This window comes from Eleutherodactylus coqui, chromosome 1 (assembly GCF_035609145.1).
Source record: "Eleutherodactylus coqui strain aEleCoq1 chromosome 1, aEleCoq1.hap1, whole genome shotgun sequence".
In the NCBI taxonomy this organism is placed as follows: Eukaryota; Metazoa; Chordata; class Amphibia; order Anura; family Eleutherodactylidae; genus Eleutherodactylus; species Eleutherodactylus coqui.
In genome coordinates, this window is record NC_089837.1 from 49,254,783 (window position 1) to 49,272,060 (window position 17,278).

Genomic DNA, 17,278 nt, shown 5'->3' on the forward strand with positions numbered 1-17,278 from the left:
TTTCGCCCATTGCTATTACATATAAAATCCCTGGTGAGGGTGAGGTGAGTAGTATTGAGCAGTGTTAGTCAAAGTTAGTGCAAGGCCTTACATAAGGGTAAAACTAGCTATGTTTAGTAAATTACTAGCATAGATATGTGATAGGATGACGGAATGTTTAGAGATGAGCGAACGTACTCGTCCGAGCTTGATATTCGTGCGAATATTAGGGTGTTCAGGATGCTCGTTACTCTTAACGAGCACCACGCGGTGTTCCGGTTACTTTCAGTTTCCTCTCTGAGACGTTAGCGCGCTTTTCTGGTCAATTGAAAGACAGGGAAGGCATTACAACTTCCCCCTGTGACGTTCAAGCCCTATACCATCCCCCTGCTGTGAGTGGCTGGGGCGATCAGATGTCACCCGAGTATAAAAGTCGGCCCCTCCCACGGCTCGCCTCAGATGTCTTGTGAGTTAGCTGAGGGAAAGTGCTGTTGGTGCCGGAGCTGCTATAGGGAGAGTGTTAGGAGTTAGTGTAGGCTTCAAGAACCCCAACGGTCCTTCTCAGGGCCACATCTATCCGTGTGCAGTACTGTGGAGGGTGCTGTTAGCAGTGTTGCACAAATTTTTTTTTTTTCAAAATCGGCAGTCTGCAGAGCATTGCGCCCTGCAGTAATAGTCCAGGGACAGAAGTGGTGGTTAGGCAGGGAGAGTGTTAGGAGTGAGTGTAGGCTTCAAGAACCCCAACGGTCCTTCTTAGGGCCACATCTATCCGTGTGCAGTACTGTGCAGGCTGCTGTTAGCAGTGTTGCATATTTTTTTCTTTTCAAAATCGGCTGTCTGCAGAGCATTGCGCCTTGCAGTAATACTACAGGGAGAGAATTGTGTAGGCAGGGCCAGAAGACATATATTATTGATTGAATATAGACAGTGGGCCCTCCGTTTCCAAAAAAGGGAAAAATTGTATTTGTCCTGCAGGCTTGCGCCAATTTATTTCCTGCCTGGGAAAAGTAACCGCTGTGCTGCACTTCATATAACTGCATTTCTGTGCAACACATATCTTATCTGATTGAATATAGTCAGTGGGCCCACGGTTTCCCAAAAAGGGAAACATTCTATTTGTCCTGCAGGCTTGCGCCAATTTATTTCCTGCCTGGGAAAAGTAACCGCTGTGCTGCACTTCATATAACTGCATTTCTGTGCAACACATATCTTATCTGATTGAATATAGTCAGTGGGCCCTCCGTTTCCCAAAAAGGGAAACATTCTATTTGTCCTGCAGGCTTGCGCCAATTTATTTCCTGCCTGGGAAAAGTAACCGCTGTGCTGCACTTCATATAACTGCATTTCTGTGCAACACATATCTTATCTGATTGAATATAGTCAGTGGGCCTTTTCTTTTTAAAAAAAGGGAAACATTCTATGTGCCCTGCCTCTGTCAGTCCTCAGCGTTCTGTGTACGTGTGTGGTGGGTGGAGATAGTAAACAAATCATACGCAGCCAGTTACGTTTAACAGCAGGCTTGCGCCAATTTATTTCCTGCCTGGGAAATCAAATCACTGCTAATACACCATGCTGAGGGGTAGGGGTAGGCCTATAGGACGTGGGCGCGGGCGAGGACGCGGAGGCCCAAGTCAGGAACCGAATAATCCACCAACTGTTTCCTAAAGCGCCCCCTCGCGCCATGCCACCCTGCACAGGTCAAGGTGCTCTACAGTGTGGCAGTTTTTCATAGAGACGCCTGACGACCGACGAACAGTGGTATGCAACTTTTGTCGCGCCAAGATCAGCTGGGGAGGCACCACCAACAGCATGTGCAGGCATATGATGGCCAAGCACCCCACAAGGTGGGACGATGCCCGTTCACCGCCTCCGGTTTGCACCACTGCCTCTCCCCCTGTGCCCCAACCTGCCACTGAGATCCAACCCCCCTCTGAGGACACAGGCAGTACCGTCTCCTGGCCTGCACCCACAACCTCACCTCCGCTGTCCTCGGCCCCATCCAGCAATGTCTCTCAGCGTAGCGTCCAGACGTCGCTAGCGCCACAGTTTGAGCGCAAGCGCAAGTACGACGCCACGCACCCGCACGCTCAAATGTTAAACGTGCACATTGCAAAATTGATCAGCCTAGAGATGCTGCCGTATAGGCTTGTGGAAACGGAGGCTGTCAAAAGCATAATGGCGGCAGCGGCCCCGCGCTACTCGGTTCCCAGTCGCCACTACTTTTCCCGATGTGCCGTCCCAGGCCTGCACGACCACGTCTCCCGCAACATTGTACGCGCCCTCACCAACGCGGTTACTGCCAAGGTCCACTTAACAACAGACACGTGGACAAGCACAGGCGGGCAGGGCCACTATATCTCCCTGACGGCACATTGGGTGAATTTAGTGGAGGCTGGGACAGAGTCAGAGCCTGGGACCGCTCACGTCCTACCCACCCCCCAAATTGCGTGCCCCAGCTCGGTGGTGGTATCTGCGGGGGTGTATGCTTCCTCCACTAAACCACCCTCCTCCTCCTCCTACGCAACCTCTGTCTCGCAATCAAGATGTGTCAGCAGCAGCACGTCGCCAGCAGTCGGTGTCACGCGGCGTGGCAGCACAGCGGTGGGCAAGCGTCAGCAGGCCGTGCTGAAACTACTCAGCTTAGGAGAGAAGAGGCACACGGCCCACGAACTGCTGCAGGGTCTGACAGAGCAGACCGACCGCTGGCTTGCGCCGCTGAGCCTCCAATCGGGCATGGTCGTGTGTGACAACGGCCGTAAGCTGGTGGCGGCTCTGCAGCTCGGCAGCCTCACGCACGTGCCATGCCTGGCCCATGTGTTTAATTTGGTGGTTCAGCGCTTTCTGAAAAGCTACCACCACTTGTCATACCTGCTCGGAAAGGTGCGCCGGATCTGCGCACATTTCCGCAAATCACACACGCACGCTGCCACCCTGCGGACCCTGCAACATCGGTTTAATCTGCCAGTGCACCGACTGCTGTGCGACGTTCCCACACAGTGGAACTCTACGCTCCACATGTTGGCCAGACTCTATGAGCAGCGTAGAGCTATAGTGAAATACCAACTCCAACTTGCACGGCGCAGTGGGAGTCAGCCTCCTCAATTCTTTACAGAAGAGTGGGCCTGGTTGGCAGCCATCTGCCAGGTCCTTGGAAAATTTGAGGAGTCTACTCAGGTGGTGAGCGGCGATGCTGCAATCATTAGCGTCAGCATTCCTCTGCTATGCATCTTGAGAAGTTCCCTGCAAAGCATAAAGGCAGACGCTTTGCGCTCGGAAACAGAGTCGGGGGAAGACAGTATGTCGCTGGATAGTCAGAGCACCCTCCTGTCTATATCTCAGCGCGTTCAGGAGGAGGAGGAGGAGCATGAGGACGATGAGGAGGAGGGGGAAGAGACAGCTTGGCCCACTGCTGACGGTACCCATGCTGCTTGCCTGTCATCCTTTCAGCGTGTATGGCCTGAGGAGGAGGAAGAGGAGGAGGAGGAGGATCCTGAAAGTGATCTTCCTAGTGAAGACAGCCATGTGTTGCGTACAGGTACCCTGGCACACATGGCTGACTTCATGTTAGGATGCCTTTCTCGTGACCCTCGCGTTACACGCATTCTGGCCACTACGGATTACTGGGTGTACACACTGCTCGATCCACGGTATAAGGAGAGCCTTTGCACTCTCATTCCCGAAGAGGAAAGGGGTTCGAGAATGATGCTATACCACAGGGCGCTGGTGGACAAACTGATGGTAAACTTCCCATCCGACAGCGCTAGTGGCAGAAGGCGCAGTTCCGAGGGCCAGGTAGCAGGGGAGGCACAGAGATCAGGCAGCATGTACAGCGCAGGCAGGGGAACATTCTCCAAGGCCTTTGCCAGCTTTATGGCTCCCCAGCAAGACTGTGTCACCGCTCCCCAGTCAAGGCTGAGTCGGCGGGAGCACTGTAAAAGGATGGTGAGGGAGTACATAGCCGATCGCACGACCGTCCTCCGTGACACCTCTGCCACCTACAACTACTGGGTGTCGAAGCTGGACACGTGGCCTGAACTCGCGCTGTATGCCCTGGAGGTGCTTGCTTGTCCTGCGGCTAGCGTCTTGTCAGAGAGTGTGTTTAGTGTGGCTGGGGGAATCATCACGGATAAGCGTACCCACCTGTCAACCGACAGTGCCGACAGGCTTACACTCATCAAGATGAACAAAGCCTGGATTTCCCCAGACTTCTCTTCTCCACCAGCGGACAGCAGCAATACCTAAGCAATACGTAGGCTGCACCCGCGGATGGAAGCATCGTTCTCTCCTACTATCCAAAACGGGGACATTTCTGCTTCATCAATCTGTGTATAATATTCCTCCTCCTCCTGCTCCTCCTCCTGAAACCTCACGTAATCACGCCGAACGGGCAATTTTTCTTAGGGCCACAAGGCTCACTCATATAATTTTTCTAAACAATTTTTATACGTTTCAATGCTCTTAAAAGCGTTGAAACTTTAACTTGAACCAATTTTTCGTTAAACTGGGCTGCCTCCTGGCCTAGTTACCACTTAAGCCACATTAACCAAAGCGATTAATGGGTTTCACCTGCCCTCTTGGTTGGCCATGGCCAATTTTTTGGATGTACATTAGTACTGTTGATACAGCAATTTTTGTGGGCCCTCGCCTACAGTGTAATCAAATGAATTGTTAGCCCACCTGCATTACAGCTGACGTTACATCCGCTGTGTTGGGCAATGCAATGGGATATATTTATGTACCGCCGGTGGCTTCCTGGCACCCACCCATGCTGTGGGTCCACAGAGAATTATAAATGCATCTGTTTCCACATCAAAAGAACCCCAGTCAGACTGGGGCATGCAGTGTGGGCCGAAGCCCACCTGCATTAAGCACGACATTACTACCTCAGCTGTGTTGGGCAATGCAATGGGATATTTTTATGTACCGCCGGTGGGTTCCAGGGAGCCACCCATGCTGTGGGTCCACAGGGACTTCACAATAGGGAGTTGTACCTGCCTGTGTCTATGAATTAAAAACCGCGGTCTGACTGGGGCATGCAGACACCTTGACAGAATGAGTAGTGTGTGGCACATAGGTTCCCCATTGCTATGCCCACGTGTGCAGCTCCTGATGGCGGTGGCACAGGATTATATTTTTCATTGCTTCTGTACAGCATTGTGGGCTATCGCCCCGCCCCTTTTAAAGAGGGTCGCTGCCTAGCCGTGCCAACCCTCTGCAGTGTGTGCCTGCTTTTCCTCTGGCAGACGCACTTATAAATAGACATGAGTGTGGCGTGGCATGAGGGCAGCTGAAGGCTGGGCAGGGACAGTTTGGTGTGCGTTGTGGACACTGGGTCGTGGGGGGGGGGGTGGTTGGTCAGCATGTAACCCAGGAGAAGTGGCAGCGGAGTGTCATGCAGGCAGTGATTGTGCTTTGTTGGAGGTAGTGTGGTGCTTAGCTAAAGTATGCATTGCTAATGAGGGCTTTTCAGAAGTAAAAGTTGTTGGGGGGGGGGCACTCTTGCCGGTATTGTGGCTTAATAGTGGGACCTGTGAACTTGAGATGCAGCCCAACATGTAGCCCCTCGCCTGCCCTATCCGTTGCTGTGTTGTTCCCATCACTTTCTTGAATTGCCCAGATTTTCACACATGGAAACCTTAGCGAGCATCGGCGAAATACAAAAATGCTCGGGTCGCCCATTGACTTCAATGGGGTTCGTTACTCGAAACGAACCCTCGAGCATCGCGAAAATTTTGTCCCGAGTAACGAGCACCCGAGCATTTTGGTGCTCGCTCATCTCTAGTAATGTTCTGTTTGTTAAGGTCTATTTACACGGAGCGATGATTGCTCAAAGATCGCTCAACATGACAGTTTAAGGGCTCTTTCCCACGAGCGTATATCGGCCGGCTGATATACACTGTGATCTGATGCATTGGATTTCAGTGCATCAGATTACATGGCCGTATTCCTGAGATGTAAAAGCACCCGGCCAGGCCAATATAGCACTGGATGTTTTTACGTTGGGCCCAAAAGATAGTCCTGGAACTATCTTTTGAGCCATAATATGTCGGCCGCTGCATTGGCTCCTATGGGAGCCCATGGCAGCAGCCGGAGGTGGGAGGGAGTTTAGTAGCGTGGCTGCTAAACTCCCTCTCTCTGCTCTCCTCTGCCTGTGCAGGCTTACCTCTGCTCTTCTCCCTGCCCCACTCCCTCCCATTGCAAATAATGAGTGGGGAGGAGAGCATAGGTGAGCCTGCGATGGGGAGGGAGGGTAAAGGGGCGACAGCATGGTAGTCTCCATGCTGTCTGAATGGATGCGCAAACGTTTGATTTGTGCGCCCGTTCACCAGTTTTATCTCTCCCAACGTAGCGTATATAAGCCAGCCGTGAAAACGGTAGCTGATATATGCCTGTGGGAAACCCTGAGTGACAGCTTTGAGTGATCATTTTGCATAAACTTTTAGGTAGGTACTCAGCTACCTAAATGCTTATTAGCATGCAAATGAAGCCATTAGCTGAATGCAGTTAATAGCTGGAGGGCTCTTATCTGCTTTCAGCTCCTTTGTTCACCGATGGGAAACAATGCTATCAGCACTACCCATAGAGAACTCAGCGTGTGGTCCTGATAAGACCGCAAAATGATTTTTAGGTTGACCTGAATTTAACGATCAGCTAGCAGTGCACGAAAAGTACGCGATGGCAGCATGTTTTGATGCAACAATTATTATTTTTAGCGATTTTTGAGCAATCATTGCTCCGTGTAAATGGGCCTTTACACTTGTTATAATGCAGCGAGGCATCTGGTGTAAAGCTCAAGTAAAGTCAGATCATGAGCAGCACGACATGTTCTGAGTTATATGTGGCCAGTGCTAAAGTCGTGGTTGGCTATATTCCTGACGAGGCTTCTACGTACTACAAGGGATCTTCCACATGGGCAGAATGAGTTGTTTGCCTATTCTCTGTTTGTTTTGGGGTAACCATGGCTTCTACTGTGTTGTGTTTTCTGTCCTTAAGGGTGTATTCACACAGACGAGTGCAATATTGGCCTGAGAAACTCAAACAGGTATCCTATTTGCAAGCAAGCAATTTGTCATGACAGTGTTTTGCGGAAAAAAACTTGCATTGCAGCACATGCGTGGAAATCACATGTTCTTTCAAAAGTAAAAATAGAAGAACTGCATTGCACTCGCATGAAACTGGCATTTACATGTGAGTGCGATACAAATAATTTTTACTTCCATAGGGAATAATGGAAGAGACTTGAACAGAATTGCACAAATATAGGACATGCTGTGATTTTTCTATCACACAGCATTGTTGCAAGTGAAAAATCTCTTGTGTAAATGCACCCATTGAAAATTATTGATTCTTCACATCTACAGTCCACAGAAATCGCTCATGAAAATCGCCTGTGTGAATACACCCTGACTGCAATTGTGCCTCTACTTCATTGAGGCCGAGAGCAGATGTACAGAGTGAGGCTTTATTCACACGCAAAAGCCCCCGGCTGGCCAATATATCACAGGGTGCTTTTACGCTGGACAGTAAAGATAGTCCTGAAACTATCTTCCTGGCAGGAATATGTTGACCGCTGCATAGACTCCTATGGGAGGCAATGACAGTGTCCAGAGAAGGGCGGTGAGAGGGAGTTTTGCAGCGTGACTGCTAAACTCCCTCCCCCTTCTCTCCTCCTCTCTGCCCCTTGACGGCTGTTTGCAATGGGAGGGGGCGGGATGGGGCCGAGTTAATGTGCTAAGCGCCCACTCTCCACCGCCTGTCCGCAGCCAGCAATAGGATGGGACGGGGGCCTAGCACACTAGCTCCCACCACGTCCCGTCTCCTCCTCTTGCCAGGAGCCGGCGAGGAAGGTTGGAAGGCAGTTTAGTAGAGCTAAACTGTCTCCCCCCGCCTGATGGCATTGCGGGCATGGTGTTTATGAACCGGGCCCTGGCCATTGGAATGGGCGCACAAACGGCAGATTTGTGCGCCTGTTAACAAGTTTTTATGGCGGTGGGGGGCACACGTAAAAACACCTGTGCTAATGTGAAAGAGCCCTAATGTAGTATGCTGAGTATTGTGAACAATAGTCTGGATTCCAGTGAATGTTCAGTTGCTGTCACTTTACCCCCTTAGGGATGCGGACCCTTTTTCTCCTCATTTTTCTCTCAACCCCCCCCAACTCCCCTCTGCAACCCCCGGCACCCCCCGAATCTTTTCGTCCGAGTGGTCAGTTACTCGGAAAAAGCGGTGCTAGAGTGCAAAAATACCCGAACCGAGTATGCTCGCTCATCTCTAATACCGAACCCTCCTATGGAGTGAAATAATGCAACTGTTCTTTCTGTTTAGCAAAAATTTGTCGTTGTTAAAACAAGCTGCCTCCATCTGCCACCACCATGCCATCACACAACATCCGCTCGTTTCATCCGCCTGGGTCAGTATTACTGCTGAACCATTTAATCATCTAGTGGAATATAAAATACAATGAGTTGTTTCTGAAGTCCAATGGAAGACGAAAGCGCTGCTACATGGCGGTCACTAATAAAGTGGCCATTCAGTGTAGAGTTACTTTAATAGACCTCCTATAACATGAAGGAAACTTTTCTCCCATTTTTGGTGTTGGTTGGGAATTCAAGGACTATTTCTATATCCCACAGCTATTCTTCTAGTGTTACCAATTGCAAACATCTTAAATAGTTAAAGATTACAATGTAGAGCTGTGAGACGTATACATACAAGGAGTAGCCAAAAACAAGATCCAGCAATTGTTACGGTATCCTACCCGATGATACGCCAGCCCGCGTTGCCCTAGAACTTACCCGCAACCCCTGTCCCTGCCTACTTGCCTCCACTCCTGGCTAACCCCAAGCGGGCAACTGGGCAGCAGTTCCTACACTCGCTAGGGACCAAGGAGGGACGCTGGCATACCAAGAAGGAGCAGGGTAGAATACCGACAGGAAGGGCAGATGAATAAACCAACAGAAAATATAAGCAGACCGAGGCAAATAGATAACCTGGCAGATTAAGCAAACAAGCTGAACACAGGAGACTGTCAGAGACAGGACACTAGCACACTGAGCAGAAACCAATAACTGGTAGGGAATGGATCTCACTGTCAGCCTTATAAACAGAAGCCTCCGCCCAGGGGCGGAGAGGGGGAGGCGACACCTCCCAGCAGAATCCCATAACAGGGACTCGTGCATAGAGCTGCACTCACAGACGCCTGTGTGCACGCTGCTGCCTGGACCCATGAGCGCGTGCTGACCACCCACCTGCGGCCCTGGCAGCTGCCGCAGCATGGTAACAGCAATATATAGTAGTGTAAGGAGGCCGCTTTGAGTCCACTTTCCTTATGTCAGTCATAGTGGTGGTCCCAACACAAAATTATAATGCAAGGTCCCTGGGGCCCATGCGTCCTAGCACCATGTAGCACATCCACGCCTAAGTACATAATTATTTTACTACAGGACATCTAGTACTGAGATGTAGTACCGCATCTGACTATTTGACTTTATCATGTGGAGAATGATTAGCTGGATCTGTAAATCATCTCCTGTTTGATAAAGGATATAAAAGAAGGGAATATTGTGCAGCTGACATGGGAGCCGCTATGGATTGGTCCTTCTCTACGCTGACGCTCTATATACTGCCACTCCTGCTACTTCTATACATTCTGAAAAGCCTAAAGTTATGGACCTCTGACACTTCTGCTGGAAATTTTCCTCCTGGACCCCCGAGATTGCCGGTGATTGGAAATCTACACATGATAAATCTCAAAAGACCTAGTGAAACTCTTATGAAGGTAATTTACGATAAGTCTCCAATATATACGATTGTGTGCTACAACATATGTGTAAATACAGAAAGACTCTTACACTATGTATTATATACTTACTTCAGTCTACCTAAAGGGGTCATGGCTTCTTTCTTTCAGAAACAGCACCACTCCTATCCTCAGGTTGTGGGAGATACTGAGGAAAGCCCCATTTAGTTCAATAGAGCTGAGTTGCAATACCAGATACATCCTGTGCAAAAGTGTGGTGCTGTTTCTTGAAGAAAGTAGCCATGTGTTCTTGGACAGCCTATTTAACCCCTTGCCGTCACATGTTTTAACAGTACGTTGTGGCTCCTATGCATTTAGTGAAAGCTATTGTAGGATTATGCTCATGAGCTGTGTCTATGCCATCGCGTACGGGTGCCAGCTGTATTATACAGCTGGCATGCCATACTAATAGGCTGGATTAAAGATAACTCTGAACACAGGCTTTTTTTGTATCAGTGACTTGCGATCCAAAAGCGGGTTCAAAATATGGAAGAAATGCAAATCTCTCCATTATACTTTCTCTCTGTACTTAGAAAAAAGCCAATGTGAGGGAGCCCTTAGGTTTAAAGTCCCTAACATTTTAGACAGGCAGCATCAATGGTGCAAAATTATCCCACAGGACATATCTTTATTCCTCTATACTCTATAATCAGCGATGTTTCTACTCCTACAAGGAGTCTTTATCAAGCTGACAAACCACTCCCATTACATTCCTGTCAATGGGACAGGTGAATGAGGGGCACAAGGCAGCCATCAGATCCAGCTCCACTCCATAGGGTTAGCAGAGCAGGCTAGTTCACGGAGTGGCCAGCGGGGCGGGGGGCAGTGCAGGAGATTTCTCTTCTCTCGCTCCCTCGCCCCCTCCATTGCCATAACACAGCGGCTGTTTAAACTGCAGAATGGATTTCATTGCTCATCATTTATGCAGCATGAAAGACCAACGATGAACAGCGATGATCAGTTTAAACAGCGGCCGTTCAGTAGTGAAGGGCAGCTGTTATCTCAATGGAGTCGGGCGAGGGAGCGAGAGCAGAAAAATCCCCTGCACTGCCCTGGCCCCCTGCTGTGTGTGAGCCAGCTCTGCTAGCTCCCGTGCAGGAGCACGGGGGAGCGTGCACACAGGGACAAATGTCGGGAATCGCTTGCCCAACACTTGTTCTGTGTAAATGGGCCTTAAGACATGAAGACACTTGGAAGGGTGGTGGATGGATTTGTAAGCTAGTTAAAGGGGTTCTGACATGAATGTTTTTATGCTTTAACAGCCATTGTTCCCTGGTCTGCCTAATGGACACAGGGAACCCACGATTTTATGGCTGTTAAAGCATAAAAGCATGATACTTACCTTGTCTCCTGTTGTTGTTGACATCGGCGGGGTCATCTCCCGGCAGGCGCTGTTCTTCCGTTTCCTCCTCCACGAGCCGCGCGGCTCCAGGATCGCGCGCATGCGCAGTGGAGAGGTGCCCTCTGACAGGAGTCAGGATGGGCCGCGTCTCCACTGCGCACGTGCAGAATCTCGCAGTTCAGCCAGGACGGACGGGCCGCCCACAGCAAGCACTGCTTGTGACGTGCTTGCTGTGGGCGGCCCATCTGTTCACCTCGGAAGTGGCTGATGGACAGAGCAGAGCAGAAAGCCGTCTTTTTGACCGCTCCTGCTCTGCTTCTACAAGCCACAGAAAAAGATGCCGACTGTAAGGGACATGCCTGGCGATCGGTCCTGGCCAGGCAAGGTGAGTACAATTTTTTTTTTTTTTGTGTCAGAACTAGAGATGAGCGAGCGTACTCGGAAAAGCACTACTCGCTCGACTAATTTGCTTTATCCGAGTATCGCTGTGCTCGTCCCTGAAGATTCGGGTGCCGCTGCGGCTGACAGGTGAGTCACAGCGGGGTGCAGGGGAGAGCTGGCGGGAGAGAGGGAGAGAAAGATCTCCCCTCCGTTCCTCCCCGCTCTCCCCTGCAGCTCCCCGCTCCGTGCCGGCACCCGAATCTTCAGGGACGAGCACAGCGATACTCGGATAAAGCAAATTACTCGAGCGAGTAGTGCTTTTCCGAGTACGCTCGCTCATCTCTAGTCAGAACCCCTTTAATTGAGGGATGATTTGTCAGCCAAATGTTCCATTTGGATATAAAGGGATCAAATGTTCCATTTTGGACTGCCAGCATTTTTTTGTAGGTGCAGTTGGATCAGACTATAGAGGCTATTTATTTTATGGAAGAAACTTAAGAGTATTTCCACTTGCGTGGTTTGCTTTTAGTTGAGAAGCCGTGGAATGTTGTTATTAGAGATGAGCGAGCATACTCGTCCGAGCTTGATGCTCGTTCGAGTATTAGGGTGCTCGAGATGCTCGTTACTCGAGACGAGCACCACGCGGTACTCGTCTCGATTAAACGAGCACTGACCATTGAATTCAATGGAGCCGGCAATACAGCCGGCTCTATTGAAAGCAATGGGCTGCCGGCGTACGCGGGATGAATTGTCGGGAAGAGCTTAAATATATTTTTACACATTTCTGGATGAATTGCAGGGAAGGGCTTATATATTTAACCCCTTCCCGACAATTCATCCCGCGATCGCCGGCAGCCCATTGCTTTCAATGGAGTCGGCTGTATTGCCGGCTCCATTGAATTCAATGGGCTAACATCGTTCTGCCGGGACCAGGTAAGTATATATATATTTTTTATTTTTACACATTTCTGGATGAATTGTAGGAAAGGGCTTATATATTTAAGCCCTTCCCGACAATTCATCCCGCCTACGCCGGCAGCCCATTGCTTTCAATAGAGCCGGCTGTATTGCCGGCTCCATTGAATTCAATGGGCTAACATCGTTCTTCTCTGCCACAGCTGTTACAGCTGTGGCAGAGAACAATCTTTACGCTGACAGTGGGGGGGGGGGGGGGGGGGGTCTCACTCTTGCCGCTATTGTGGCTTAATAGTGGGACCTGGGAACTTGAGATACAGCCCAAAATGTAGCTCCTCGCCTGCCCTATTCGTTTCTATGTCGTTTCCATCACTTTCTTGTGTTTTGCAGATTTTCACAAATGAAAACCTTAGCGAGCATCGGCGATATACAAAAATGCTCGAGTCACCCATTGACTTCAATGGGGTTCGTTACTCGAAACGAACTCTCGAGCATCACTGAAAGTTCGACTCGAGTAACGAGCACCCGAGCATTTTGGTGCTCGCTCATCTCTAGTTGTTATCCTTTCTCCATAGGATGAGTCTGAGTTTAATCTAATATCCATGTTAAACAACTTTAATGGAGTATGAGAAGCTCTATGCACCAGATACAATTGTTTCAGATAGAGATATTATTGGACTCATATGAAACACTGCGTCTCATTTACTTTCGCTAATATGGTCTAAATCTTTTTTCCCGTTTTTCTCTTACCTTTATTGAGAATTGTTGTAAATAATAGGAAACCATTTGTCTATCCAAAAATATATTACACCGTTCGTAACCCCAGAGCACCCCAAAAACTTTACCAAAGACTGTTGGACCGTAAGTACAAAACTGTCCCGACCGGGCAGCAAATGCATGCCATCACTAAAGGAGCCGGAAAACTAACTGAGGAGTTTGTAAAGCTTTCTAAATTGTTAAAAACTTGCAGCATGTTCTATTTGATGAGAAATTATTTATTACAATGAGTTAATTCCACAGTGAACATATACACCAAAGCTGCATACAAAGTTTGGTGCAGATTTACATCCCGATGTGTGATTGTACTTATTGGAACAGTCTAGCATCCTGTGCTAATCTATATACAGTAAGAAAGAGTTTCCTGATGAAGACCTGACAGACTATGATAACTAAATGTAGAAAAAAACAGCATAACTGATCTAATTACAGTGTACCATACCAGGCAGACCGCATTAAAATGGAAGCCATGACACTATTATAATAAGAATTATTAGTGTTTTTTTACATGACTTTTCTCTGTTCTTTGTGTAAAATTATATTTAAATATTTTAACTCTTACAAAAATGTTGTATTTTATTTCAGCTCTCAAAAAAATATGGCCCCGTGTACAGCATTCAAATGGGTAATGTGAAAATGGTGGTGCTGTCTGGGTACGAGACGGTGAAAAGTGCTCTCGTGGACTATGCTGATGAATTCGCAGAAAGACCTCATATCCCAATATTTGAAGACATTAATGAGGGATTTGGTACTCTAATCACACTATATATACTGCTTTTCATACCATTGTACTATACTTACTTATACCTTTTATAGGTGTTCAAAAATCTACAGTCTTCCTGCTAAGTCATGCGTAAAAAGATTAGACCCTAGTTGTATTCTGGGGTCTAAAAGTTGAAATGTTAAACTTTAGGGCTAACTTTAATGTTAGCAATAGAGATGAGCGAGCGTACTCGCTAAGGCAAACTACTCGAACGAGAAGTGCCTTATGAGAGTACCTGCCCGCTCATCTCTAAAAATTCGGGTGCCGGCAGGAGGTGGGGAGCGTCGGGGGAGAGTGGGGAGCAACGGAGGGAGATCTCTCTCTCCCCCCCCCCCCCCCCATCCCCGCTCCCCCCTGCTCACTCCCGCAACTTACCGCTCTCCCACGTCGGCACCCGAATCTTTTGAGACAAGCGGGGAGGTACTCACATAAGGCACTACTTGCTCGAGTAGTTTGCCATAGCGAGTACGCTCGCTCATCTCTAGTCAGCAACTTTCAGGACTTTTGGCTGTGAATGGCCCTTCAAATTTACAATAATATATGCCAGAAACTGGTATAGATTAAACCAAAAACCAACTCCATAGCTTCTGTTGCTCATAGTGGGAGCAGAGTGTACAAAAGAGAGCAAAAAACCTCTCTATCCCCCCCCCCCCCATCTTGCTAGCTAGCCCTGCAAGGATAGGTCCAGCTGATTAACTATTGTAATTTAACTAGTCACTCCCAGCTGTAGCTTTATCTATAAATTTAGTGTTGGCCTCATGGGCACACATAGGTGTCATGTAATACGTGACCTGGATCAAGTGTCTTATGCAGTCAAATGATGCGGTTACACAGCACAGTTCGATAGAGCAGGAGACAGGTAAACTCCACAATCACCAACACTCTGCACATAACACCCTCATCTTTGCATTAATCTCTACTGCTATCCTAACTACAAGCCTTAATACTTTCTTCCTACACCCAGCCCCAACACAGTTCATCCACAGCAGCCCCTCCCTGCTCTTTGTGCCATACACAGCTCTCACACACTCCTCACCCTCCTAAAATGCCTCCATCCCCCTCTCACCACCACCAAGAAACACAATAGCCACCCTCACAAATCCCCAATCACCTGCTCACCCTCGCTACCCTACTACTTTTAGCTGTGGGCGACATTTCCCCCAACCCTGCCCACACCACACTGCTCACTGTCAAAACCTGCCCCACGCCCAACCATTAGCCCATGCACACACTCCCCTGTCTTTCAAATGTGCCCTGTGGAACTCCCAATCCGTGTGCAACAAACTCCCAAGCATCCATGACCTCTTCATTACCCAGCATCTCAACCTGCTTACCCTCACCAAGATATGGATACAGCAGTCCGATTCAACCTCCCACGCTGCATAGTCCTTTGATGGTTTGCAGTTCTCCCACCCCCACTACCCCACCCACCCCCATACCCACCCCCCCATATAAGAAGACAGGCACAGTGGAGGAGTAGGTGTTCTTCATTCGCCAAATTGCACCTTCCAGGTCATCCCCCCGACTCCCTCCCTCACCTTCTCATCATTTGAAGTCCATATTGTATGATTCTTCTGTCCACTGTCCCTTGGTGTTGCAGTCATCGACCGGCCCCTGAGTCCCACCTGCATGTTCCTGGACCATTTTACCGCATGATTGATCCTCTATTTCCTATCCTGCAAACTCCCAACCCTTAATCTCAGTGACTTCAACATCTCCACTAACGACCCCACTTCCCCATCTGCCTCCCAGCTTTTAATGCTCACCTTCTCCCTCGGCCTATCACAACTCTCTGACTCTCACACACACACAGAGTTCAGTGTTATATATAGAGACGGCAGCATAAGGGGTAGGTAAAAAATCCAAAGTTGCTTTATTATTCCATATTAAAAATGCAGACCAGCAACATTTCGACCTAGATGGTCCTTTTCAAGCTGCGACATCTCTGTACCCTTTCTTCAAAACATCACCAATTGTCTGTCGCTAACACCATATGCTCCCTTTTTCTCAAACTTAACCTCTCTAAAATTGACCTCCAAGTCTTTCCACCCTCAACCAGTCAACCTTCTCCTAACATCTCCATATCAGTATCTGGCACCATCAAAACCCCCAGACAGCACACCCGCTGCCATGGGATTACGCTGGATTCTGACCTCTACTTTACCGCCCATATTCCAATGGAATATTGCAAAAAAAATACAGCTGTTCCTCACCACGAACACCACCATACATCACCCAGTCCGTGCGCTCCAATTTGCTAACACCTTCAGACTAAACACCCCTCTAATACGAACTTCACATACTCACCTCACAACTTCTCTAGAGCAGCACCAATCCTCTTGAACGCTGTACCCCAAAACATCCAGACAATCCCAGATGCACAGAAATTCAGGCGCATCTTAAAGACGCACCTCTTGAAAGGTGTGATTGTTCCCAGCAAGATAAACCAAGTAATCTTGTAGATATGATACCTTTTAAAAGCTAACAAAAATACATGATGTTAATGCAAACTTTCAGACTTACTGAGTCCTTCATCAAAGTATAGGGGGTAGGAAAGCTTGCATTATGTATTTTTTGCTCTACTAGCTAACATGGTACCAAATTTTTTTCATTATACCTCTTCAAAGAAGCATACCAAACCTCCTGATCTATTCCCAACCCCCACAATACGCCCCCTGCCCCTCCCTATAGCTTTCCACTTTTGCCTATCATGCACCCTTCCTGCCCAATACCCCCTTTACTACCCCCCACCCCATTTGTGTCTTGTGAACTGTACATTACATGTTATCGGCACCTTGCTGTGTTCCCCCTTGCTACACCACCTTCCCCTGTACCTTCTGTTATTACCCCACCCCCTTTGTTTCTAATGAATTGAATACCACATGTAACTTTTGACATTTCTGTAATTTTCGTATTGTTTGTGTTCCCCTGTGTGCTTTGCAAGCACTGCGGAATAAGTTAACGCTATACGAGTAAAGATGATTATTATCATCATTATTAGAAAGACTGACGTGTAAAACACTTGTCTAAGTAAATATTCCCCATTGTCTCATTATGACAGTCCTGCCCGTAGAGCCTTCTACGCCACTTGAACGTGATAGAGCAGGGTCACCCAAAGGGGTTTTACAAGTTGTACAACTTCTATAAATTCCCGCCCCAATGAAGTAAAATAACAATGATATACGCATCTCTCCCCGCTCCTGCTGCATCCTGTGGCGATGCTCCGAGTCTCCCTCTAATGTCATGTTTACAGCCTTCCCCGACATGTTTACGGAACACCACAGGCATTGTAGCCAATAACAGTTCAACACTCGATTGCTGA

At 48.5% G+C, this 17,278-nt stretch overlaps 1 protein-coding gene across 1 annotated transcript in view; it reads left to right on the forward strand.

Moving 5' to 3' along the window:
* Positions 1-9,540: 9,540 nt before the first annotated feature.
* Positions 9,541-17,278, forward strand: part of LOC136620584 (cytochrome P450 2K6-like) — a 63,813-nt gene continuing 56,075 nt past the window's right edge. The window contains exons 1-2 of the mRNA XM_066595448.1: positions 9,541-9,757; positions 13,779-13,941. Of these exons, the coding sequence (XP_066451545.1) occupies positions 9,554-9,757; positions 13,779-13,941 (367 nt within the window). The 5' untranslated portion in view covers positions 9,541-9,553. The remainder of the gene's footprint in view (positions 9,758-13,778; positions 13,942-17,278) is intronic.